We start from the raw sequence: 10,842 nt of genomic DNA, 5'->3' as shown, positions 1-10,842 counted from the left end.
TCTGCATGCAAATTAAACTACTTTCTAGGCACATCTCTCTCCTATTTTCTTCTCTTGTCTGCCCGCATCCATCAGATTTATTCCCTGATCAAGCACCAACCAGGAAAGTTTGATCTCATTGGTTTTAAGACCTCATACCTAATATGTTAGTTTTGGCCCAGTGTCCCATTCTCCCCATTCTATTGAGCAGAAGCATCCTGTCTATGATTATTTAGCTGTGACTGTAACCCAAATCATGGCTTAATAAACTGTTATTTTTTTTTGCAGGAATGAAAGTAACCTGACAGGACACACCTGAAGCACCGAAAAAAGTTTGCTAAGGTAGCACTGCCGAAGCACCATGTGCAAGAAGGAACAAATTTCTGTTTCAACAGATATCACTTGCTGCTTCTGTATATCATACCAGTCATTATATACTAAGCTGCTTTATTTGCAAGCTATTCAAATGTAAGTTTAATCTCTCAGAAGTGTGCTTTCCCACATACCTGAATCATGAGCACAGCAATTTTTCATGAAGCACAAATAACTATTAATTATAGATCGGCAAACATCCCTGCTCCTTGCATCAAAATTACATGTATAATTTCTGTTTGGGGGAGTGATGCTGCAAATTGCAAGATAAATATCTCTTGAGTGTATTTCATATTTTGGCAGCTTTATGTATGCTTATCTTAAGGCTTCCTGCCTACCACCCCCATTTTAGTTACAAACAAAAACTCTGAAAAACAAAGGAAGTCTCATTCAGGATGCTGTGCATTGTGTCTTGCTGCCTTTTGCAGAGCAGGATATCTTTTTTTTTTTTTTTCTGTAGATCTTTCAGAAGTCCTGAACTTAGTGAAATTCTGACTTTGTTATAATAGAAAAAAAATGCTCTATAATATCTTTTTTATCTGTTCCTCCTTAACATTCCTTGAATCTTCAGTAGCTTAATATTTGGCTTTGTGTTTACTACAAACACAAACCATTTTTGTTCTTTTTGTTTAATAACCTAGACTTTCTAATATATTTTTTTAAAACCACTATATAAAACAATACTGAAATACTTACCTGTTTGCATGTGTGTGCTCCTTAGAAGTAATGCATTCATGTGAAATTTGCGTACTGCTAAGTTTTGAATTGTTTTGCCAATTATTCTGATGTACTGACGTCTCTTAAGGCCTTTTGCAGCTATTAAACATTTTATATCAATAATAATAATCTTGCTTGTCTTTTGTATATTTAGTTCGAGGAACAACTTTTACCCTTCATAGGAGCTTTAGGATCTTGGCCTTTGGGTTGAAAAAGGGAAGGAGTATCATTCCTTCAGTCTGACTTGCCCACAGAGCATAGTTTCTGACAACTGGCTTGTTCCACTGTGGGGGAAATCACCAAATGGTTGAGGTTGGAAGGGACATCTAGAGATCATCTAATCCAATCCCTCAGGGACACCTAGAGCACGTGGCACAGGGTGGCATCTAGGCGGGTTTTGAAGATCTCCAAAGAAGGAGACTCCACAACCTCTCTGGGCAGCCTGTTTCAGGGCTCTGTCACTCTCACAGTAAAGAAGTTCTTCCTCACGTGGAGATGGAACATGTGTGTTTTAATTTATACCCGTTACCCCTTGTCCTGTCACTGGTGACTACTGAGAAGAGTTTGGCCTCATCTTCTTTACATTCTCCCCTCAGTTATTTACACGTGTTGATAAAATCCCCTCTCAATCTTTGCTTCCCCAGGCTAAACAGGCTCAGCTCACTAAGTGTTTCCTCATAAGACAGATGCTCCAGTCCCTTAATCATCTTCATCACTTTACACTGGACCCTCTCCAGAAGTTCAATGTCCCTCTTTTATTGGGGAGCCCAGAACCGCAGGATCCCCTCCCTCGCCCTGCTGGCAACACTCCTTCCTCCTCAGGTAGGCCAGGATCCCGTTGGCCGCCTTGGCCATGAGGGCACATCGCTGCCTCATGGTTAACCTGTTGTCAACCAGGACTCCCAAATCCCTCTCCACAGAGCTGCCTTCCAGCAGGTCGAGGGAGGTGATCCTCCCCCTCTCCTTCTCTGGAGATCTTCAAAACCCACCTGGATGCCACCCTGTCCCACATGCTCTAGGTGTCCCTGCTGGAGCAGGGGGCTTGGACTAGATGATCCCTAGAGGTCCCTTCCAACCTTAACCATTCTGTGATTATGTGATTCTGTGGGTTCCCAGACACCAGCCCCTAATCTGTGCTGGTGTCTGGGGTTATTCCTCCCCAGGTGCAGGACCCTGCACTTGTCCTTGTTGACCTTCATAAGGTTCCTCTCTGCCCAACCCTCCAACCTTTCCAGGTCCCTCTGAATGGCAGCGCAGTTCTCTGGAGTGTCAGCCACTCCATCCAGTTTGGTTCGTCCACAAACTTCCTCAGGGTGCGCTCTGTCCCCTCGTCCAAGCCATTGATGAACAAATTGAACAGCACTGGAGCCAGTACTAACCCCTGGGGTACACCACTGGCCACAGGCCTCCAGCTAGACTTGTCCCCATTTATCACAACCCTCTGAGCTCTGCCATCCAGCTGGTTCTCAAGGCACCTCCATAGCCCATGGTCACAGACTCTCTCTTCTCCTTAAGTCAGACCTATTTTCTGACTGCATTCAGTGCGGAGGAGGACAGCTTGGCTGGCTTGGAAAGAGGAAGCGTAGAAGAAACCATGTCCCCTCCAGGAGTGGAAACAGTGTTATGTGAAAGAAAGGATGAAATATTGCTTGATCACACTGGTGGTCCAGCTTCTTAGAGACAGATGTGTAGTGCTATGGGGGATGTAGTAGCTGGTTGTATCCAGCCTCTAAAGGGGCACAAGGAGTCTGGTTTGTATTAGTGATACCAAACTGACTGGCCTGTGTCTCAAGGTACAGCTTGTCATTGGGAAGATGAGAAAGATGAGATTTTCCCCTTTTGTGACCACTGTTTCTATCTTCTTCTGAAGCACAGAGATTTGTCTAAAGGGAGAGATGAGACGGGTGCTCTCAAGTCTCAGCAAGACTCAAAATTCACACCTTCACAGCAGTGCCCAAATTAAGTGGCAGGGAAAAACTCACCAGACTGGTAGGGATGTTTCTCTTTCATAGGCTATTTCTCACCCAACTGCATTCACAGCCATTGCAAGGGTCTCTGATTTTGGAAAAGCTCGTGCTTCAAATGCTCTTAATCAAAAGCCCTGATCCTCCATGTGGGAGAGTTTCTCTGTGTGTAGCCATTGCACAGCACATGTGAAGATCCTTATCACAAATTATGAGTCCACACTGCTGAACAGCAAAACATCAAAATCTCCCCGATCTTGTATCATGATGTTGCCACCTGACCACTGATTAGGCGGCCTGTCACAGAGTGACAGAGAGTGATCTGATCACTCCTGCTCAGGTAAATTGTACAGGCCTAATTGCTCTTGTTATCTTAGCACAGATTACTTGGATTAGTTTAGCATAGATACCGAGGAATTAATTCTCCTACCCCTTCCTCAGCAAAACAGTCTCATTTCTCCCTGGCTGTAGAAAGCACAATGGTATTTAAACTTCTAAATTCCCGTCAGCTGATGCTCTTGAAGTGGCAACTTTGTCATTAGGGCTGCTACATGGTGGAGGAGGAGAGTTTTGATGCCTCTGCTTAGACCATTTATGAGTTACCAGGCGCTATCGATCCCACTTTCACACATTCCCAACTGATTATTCTTGCTTTAAAACTGCAGGGATGTGCAAGCACAGTTTCCGCACTCCCTTATATTTTGCAACATCTTTTTAAAAATTTTTTATCCATGCTAATTTTTTTTTGCGTTGCACTTCAAAAACATTCCTTGCTGCAGGGTCAGAGGACTGTTTGCTGCCTACCTCAGTTTACACATCTCAACCTTTTCTCCTCCACTATAAATGCCCCCAACTGCAAGATTTTTCCGAACAAGGGGATGAGTGTATATATTAAATTGACTGAAATGAATATTAGCATGCAATCTCCAAGACAGTGAATTTGTAGGTCTATTTTTGAAGATGCTTTCAGATACTGGGGTTTCAATCTCTCATCACCATCACCTCTGACCACATTGCCCCTTTGTGCTTTCTTGTTTATTTCAAAAGAGAGAAAAACCACAGTGGAAAATGAGGGCAGATAAAAACAAAGTAGGGCAGGAAGCAGAATAGGTCTCATGGCCCAGGCAGTGAAGGGAAAATTATGCATAACAAGTTCCATGACGACACAACCGAGATCTGGGTCACTTCGTTCCCCCAAGCCCCATCACAGAAACCACTTCCTCCGGAAAGTGGAGCACAAAAATACAGGGTAGAGGGAGTAGGGCTGGTGTGGCACATGGCAAGGACTCAAAAAAGCATGTGGGAGAAGAGAGCAAACGTTAGACCACAAGCCAAAGTGGAACAGGGTTAAGATACCCACCTTTCCTGCCCTCTCATCACAGCCTAATCTTGGGTCTTGGGTGGAGAGTGTTGCGGGCAGAACAGAAAAGACAGAGCCTTGCACAGTGTAGCTGGAGGAAAGAAGGGTAGAAAAGAAATTGAAGAGGGTGTTGAGTGGTGAGTGCATTTGCTGATAGGTGTCTGTACCCCATTATATAGGCAGTGAATCTCTGCAGGAAGACCTTACTTCCTCCTAGTCAAAAGAGAAAGGAGGAAAAAGCAGCATGCCGGGCAGCCATCTCTCACACTGTCAGGGAAAATGTTGCCATGGTCCATCCTGCCCCCTCTGCTTCTTCCAGTTCCTAACTATAGTCCCTAATTCCTAACTATAGGTTGGAGGTTAATTTGCATCTTTTGTAGAGGTTTTGTGGAGAAAACACCCTGTTCTCTTGCCTTCTTCTGCAAAATGAACAGGGACCCTAACATAGTCTTTCTAAGGAGCATAGTCTGAAGATCCTTATAGATTTTTTGAAGGTCATTCAGCTGTAGAAGCAGCTCTAATAGTATCTGAAATCTTGGACTGAAATTTTGGCAACGAGAGGCACAAAAATCAGAAAAACAACATTCAGAACATGATTCTTTCACACGCTTCTGCGCAGCTTACACAAGTGGCCACAAGGAGGCCTAGCCTATAAGGTTCTCTCTAAAGCAGAGGGACAGGGTAGAATGAGCCACACAAACCCACAAGGAGGCACTCGCATCTTATAGAATACCAGCAGCAGGAATGGCAGAGGAGAGATCCTAAGTTTGTTCCTCCTCCTGTTGACTCTGTCTGTCCCATGCCTGGCTCTTCTTCTGCCATCCAGTCCCATCCTTGCTGCCCTCCAGCACCCTAACATCAGTTCAGAGTCCACACTTTCATGAACAAACACAGCTCAATGGCCTGGTGGAGCTGAGAGCTGGCACGATTTCTCTGTTCTCAGCACAGATAGGGACAGCATCCCATTCAAAAAAAGAGAACCTCAAACCTCTTCAGAGTCTATATTAGGAAAGGATTTAGAAGCTCCAGGTTTCAAGCTTTTATGGACTAAATGGCTGCAGCACAGCCAGAAGTGCTAAAAGGAAGAAAGGTGGTAAGTAGGAGCCACAATCTAGCGCTGAGAAGCTGAAGCGACTGAAGCCCATGTTTTATTTTCTGGGTTTCAGCAGATAAGGATTTCTTTGGACCATAAGCTGAACACACATTTTGCCTATCCTATTCATTTTACCTATATTTTACAACTGTAGACCTAGCAAGTGTGAAGCAGGATCAGCACAATTGAACCCATCTTAAAGTAACCCAGGACAACTGTGTGACCGAAGCTGGGAGGCTGGAGCTGGAGTCACTCCAGCAGGTCATAGTATCTCATCACGTGCTCATAATCTGAATTTTACAGGGCTCTGATTTTCTTGTCAGGCCTAGGATGCAATGGGCCTCAGTGCAGAAGACAGTCTTGGCTAGAAAAGGCAAAAGCCAAGAGCCAGAATCTCAGAGTTTAAGCATTTCATCAACCTTTAGAGAGTAAGGATTATTGGGAAGGTTTAATCCAAGGTGTTGCCTTCTTTACTGAGCTGGAACAGCCCCAGTACAGACCTGCCCATGGCACTGGCATAGCTTGGCAGCTCTTTTCACATTTCATCAGTACTTCAGGCTGCAGAAAAGCTAACATGGTGCTAGGGCAGCTTTATCCTTCCAGGTCATGAAGAGGTTCTAAGACCAGAATGGGTTATTTCCCTCTCAGGGGCATGGGAGGTTGGGGAGGGTGGGGAGGATGGGAAGACAGATGGTCCTGGGGATGCACTAGAGAGGTGCTAGGTGACCCACTTGGCTGTCTTCCATTTATGACAGCTAACCACAGTCTAAAACATTTTCCACAGCTTTGAAACCTGGGTGCCTTTTGGTAAAATGTTTTCCACGAGATAAAGGGCCGGAAACATGGAAATGAAAATGACAGCTGACATTTGGGTTTCCATGGCAACTCATTTCCTCCTTCCCCCTGAAACTGGGGCAGTTTAAAAATAAAACAAAAAAAAAAGAAGAAAGAAGAAAAAAGAAAAAAAAAACTGCTAAGTAGAATGACAAAGGAGAGTCTGAAGCTTTTTATCTGTTATCAACAGGAAAGAGACAGCAGTATTATGAAGGTCTTTATTGAAGGATTACATTAACTGGAATGAGGCAGAAGACCCTTCCTCCATAGGAAGGTCTGTGGAAAAAATCTTTACTCCTGCTTCGCCTTCTCCCACCAAGGAAGTAGGTAAGAGTCTGCTGGGGAAAAGCACTTCCCAGTGTGAGGCTTTGGCATCAGAGCACTAGAGGAATTCAAGACCTGCAAAGAGAGAAAGAGAGAGCATGAGGGAAATGTCTGCACAGGGAGATACCCAACAATCTCCAATGATCTTGTGGTTCCTTGCGGCAGTAACAACAGGACACTCTCCACTTTCCAGCTTCAAAACATCCCTGTCCCAAATTTTCTTTACTCATATGTACAGAATTCAGGTTTGGACATCAGCTATACCATGGCCTCCAAACAGGACCCACTCTCATGGACAGAACCTTGGAAGTTCCAACTCCCACAGCTCCTTTTTTAAAGGAAAAGGGAATTTTTCTTCAAAGAAAAATGTGTATTTTTCTTTCCGGTTAAATTGTGCTGTAAATGATAAAACCTGAAAAAAATACACATACAAAACCAAGAAGCCCTATGTCCAAGTCCTAAATCAACCCCGGGGACAGTGACTTAAGTGCATTTCGCCAAGAGGAAACTGGGAGCTAGATCTCCTGAATTCTTTGTCTTCCTCCACTGAAGTACTAAAGCTGTGCGAACTAAGGCTCACTGTCCCATGGCCCTGTGGGTCAGTACCTCACAGTATTTTCTAGAGCTCAGCCAACAAAATTGATAACGACAAGATGCAGGATGGTGTTCGCAAAGAGGAAATCAGCAAACGCTCGTTCTGGTGAAATGCCCTGGAATTCGCCTTTGTTCTGGGGGTTGATCTGGATCCGGAGGCACACTGTGAATCAGAGAGAGAGAACAAGTTGTTAAGGATAAGAAAAGAAAACCAAGTCAGGAAGCAAGGCCTTGCTGGGGCAGCTCATCACAGCCTGGGTCACTGCTCCAGAGCACTACAAGAAGAAGATCCCTTTGCTACAGGACGAGCAGGACACTGGATATGCATGGGGGCTGATACAGGAACGGTCTCCCAGACCACAACACTAATAAGGGGCAGCCAAGTACATCTTGAGGGGAACAGGCTTACCATGAGCCAGCACCGTCATGGAAACAACTGTATGTTAAGTATGGCCGTGCAGCAAGAAGGTTTTTTTGTGCATTATGGGAGAAGAATATCCTAAAAGTTATTGCCAGGGTCTGGGGTCACCACGGAATGGCTGCCAAGGAAGGACATTAACACAAGATGCTCACTGGGAGGATTCCTTGACTGCCAGAGAAAAGCAAGGCAGTCTGGAGCTGCTAATAGTGATAAAGAGGCAGACTGTGTGGGTGTGTTTTGGGCAGCACCCAGCAGGTCCACAGCATCTGTGGGACATGGTGCTAAGGAACAGGCTGAGGCATCTATGATTTGTCCTACAGCTACTCTGCAATGCCTCACATTTGCTAGGGGACCACTCCTCAGAGATGTTCAGTAATTGACAGAGACTGAGCAGTTGACAATGGACAACCTTTGAGGTTGGTAGGATGCAGAGAAAACTCAATGTTCTAAGGTAACCACGGAGGATTCCAGGCTGCTACATGGCCATGAGTTTCAGAGACAGCTATTGCTGGTTGTGTTTGCTAAAGGGATTTCACAGCTGATGAAAACCTTCCTTGTTGTCAGGTGAGGTTTGGGACTGCTAGAATCCCAGTTACTAAAAGGATGCCCTGACTGCCAGAACAAGCTCTGAAAGTTGCTAGAAATGATTTGAGCAGGTGGTATAGAGATTTCTTAGCTGCCAGGGGAGGCCTGATGGCTACTAGGGCAAATTCCAGGTAGCTAAAGCATTTGCTGGCTGCCAAGGAAGGTTCGGGGAGTCACTAACGACATTTCACGGTTAGTGATGGGATTCCACGGTGTGGCTAAGGCAATTACCTAGTTACCAAAAAACAAAAACCAGGCTATTTCAAGGGAACACTGTGACCGCCAGGATGGCGCGGGCAGCTGCTACAGACAGTTCGGGCCCTGAGAAGGGAAGTCCACGACAGCCAAACGGATCCTGCGGCTATCAGGAAGGGCCTATGGTTACCGGGAGGCCGGGGAGGGCAAGAGGGCGACAAGCCCGGCGCACTGACCGCCGAGGATGAAGCTGCCGACGGCGGAGATGAAGCCGCTGAGGAAGGAGTTGAAGGGGAAGGTGCCGACGCCGAGGCAGTAGCCGAACTGGAGCGCGCCGGTGAGCAGCACGTAGAGCAGGTAGGCGTCCAGCACCTTGAGGCGGCTCGGCGTGCCGCTGCCGTACTCGAGCAGGAAGCGCCGCACCACGGAGCCCACCGAGCCCGCGGCGCCGCCGCTCGCAGCCCCCGACATGGCCGCACCGCGCTACGGAGAGCGGCTGAGCTGGCCGGAAACGACGTGACAGCCACTGCCGGGGCACTCCCGCACAGCGCATGCGCAGGACAGATAAGCGTTGGTGCGCAGGCGCGCCTGTAAGGGCGCGTCCAAGTCTCTTGCTGCTGCGCAGTCGCACTTGCCATGCCAGGAAAAGGGCGGAACTCCGCGACGTCGCCTATCATTGTGCGCTTGCGCCCGAGTGCAAGTTTTTTTTTTTTTTTTTTTTTCAAGAGCCAATGAGAGGCCAGCGCGGCGGGCGTTGCTAGGAGGAGGAGGCGGGACCATGGCCAGGCACCGCCCTGCGGGGGGACAGGGGCGCGGGCGGCTCTGGGGTCGGCGATGGATGTACGGGGCGCCCATCACCGCCGTTCAGGGCGACCAGCGGAGCACCTGGGTCCGTTCTCCCCATGGAAGGGGGCAGGCTGGATCCAGGTGCTTCGGAGCAGCGCCGGCTTTGGGAGGGGAGCCCTGCCAGTGCCGCTGCTTCGCTTAACGGCTTCCCCCGAGTGGAGCGAAGGAGCCTGTTGTGTCTTTACAAATAACTGGGTCACCCCGCGCCCCTTGGCTGGGGCGTCCAGGCAGGGAGGCCGAATTGTCCGTGTCCGTGTGTGGGTGGGTGCAGCTGACCTCAGGAATAGTAACTTTTCCACCCACTTTAATTAGATAGGCGATGTATGACCAGGGAGGGGGAACACACCAAGGAGCAACGTACGATAGGCGGGCAGGGAAGTCTGTAACTTCTGAGTACCTTGGCTGCTCAGGAAAAGGAGAAGGCAGCCCTTGGTCAGAAAATACAGATAAAAGGAGGCTACATCCTCCTGTAATTTGACAAGTCCCACAGGGGTATGACCCAGTGGACTCTCCCTTTATTTTGAATAAAGTTTTAGGACTCCTCTGTCACCTTTGTGGACATTAGGTTCTTGACAGTGAGATTTTCTGCACACACATGACTTTTTGCAGATTTCTGGGGTGCTTCATGGAGGCAGCGAGAGCTGGGACAGGCTGAAAGGGCCCAGTATGGGGGTCTGGGTTTGGGAGGAGGCTTTTGTTTTGGCTTTTGCCACACTCACTGCTGCGGGCAGTGACTAAGGTCCTGCTCGTACCCTGGGGGTGCCTGTGTGAGAGCTGCTGGAGGCAGGGTCTGCACAGAGGCAAAGCCACAGCGACACAAACTCCTGGCATGCGCTACCCTACTGCTGTGTCCGTTTCGATAGGCCATTTGTGTGACGTTGACTTGTCTAGCAATAGTCTTTTTAGAGAAAAATGGGAACAGAATATCTTGCTAGGAGATGCTCAGGTGACCCCAGCTGAAAGACAGAGACTTTGTGTGTTTGTGTGCACCTGTATTTGGCAACTGTTTGGTGGCATGACTGTCCAAATGCCTACAGTAGACTAGTGGAAGTCTGACAAGTCCGGTTCATTTTATTCATCAATGTCCTGGTTGAAGGCACAGAGTGCTCCCTCAGCAAGTTTGCTGATGATATGAAACTGGGAGGAGTAGCCGATACCCCAGAGGGCTGCGCTGCCATCCAGAGGGACCTGGACAGACTGGACAACTGGGCGGTGAAAAACCTCATGCAATTCAACAAGGCCAAGTGCAAGGTCCTGCACCTGGGGAGGAATAACCCCAGACACCAGTACAGGCTGCGGAGCAACCTTCTGGAGAGCAGCTCTGCAGAGAGGGACCTGGGTGTCCTGGTGGAAGACAAGTTGACCATGAGGCAGCAGTGTGCCCTCGTGGCCAAGAAGGCCAATGGAATCCTGGGGTGCATTAAGAAGACCGTCTCCAGCAGGTCGAGGGAGGTGATCCTGCCCCTCTGCTCAGCCCTGGTGAGGCTGCATCTGCAGTATTGTGTCCAGTTCTGGGCTCCACAGTACAAGAGGGATGTGGAGCTGCTGGAGAGAGTCC

At 47.9% G+C, this 10,842-nt stretch overlaps 1 protein-coding gene across 1 annotated transcript; it reads right to left on the bottom strand.

Annotated features, from left to right (window-relative positions):
* Positions 1-6,568: 6,568 nt before the first annotated feature.
* On the bottom strand, positions 6,569-8,909 carry DAD1 (defender against cell death 1). Its single transcript, XM_088537131.1, has 3 exons — positions 8,675-8,909; positions 7,250-7,400; positions 6,569-6,718 (listed from the first exon to the last, which is right to left on the bottom strand). Exons 1-2 carry the CDS (start codon positions 8,907-8,909, stop codon positions 7,270-7,272), a joined length of 366 nt encoding a protein of 121 aa, XP_088393257.1. The 3' UTR covers positions 6,569-6,718; positions 7,250-7,269.
* Positions 8,910-10,842: the final 1,933 nt, after the last annotated feature.

The sequence above is a fragment of the Tinamus guttatus genome, unplaced genomic scaffold, assembly GCF_059628265.1.
Source record: "Tinamus guttatus ecotype Peru unplaced genomic scaffold, ASM5962826v1 Tinamus_guttatus_pri_ptg000732l, whole genome shotgun sequence".
In the NCBI taxonomy this organism is placed as follows: Eukaryota; Metazoa; Chordata; class Aves; order Tinamiformes; family Tinamidae; genus Tinamus; species Tinamus guttatus.
Note: the sequence above shows the minus strand (reverse complement) of the source record. Positions and strands in the feature narration are given on the sequence as shown.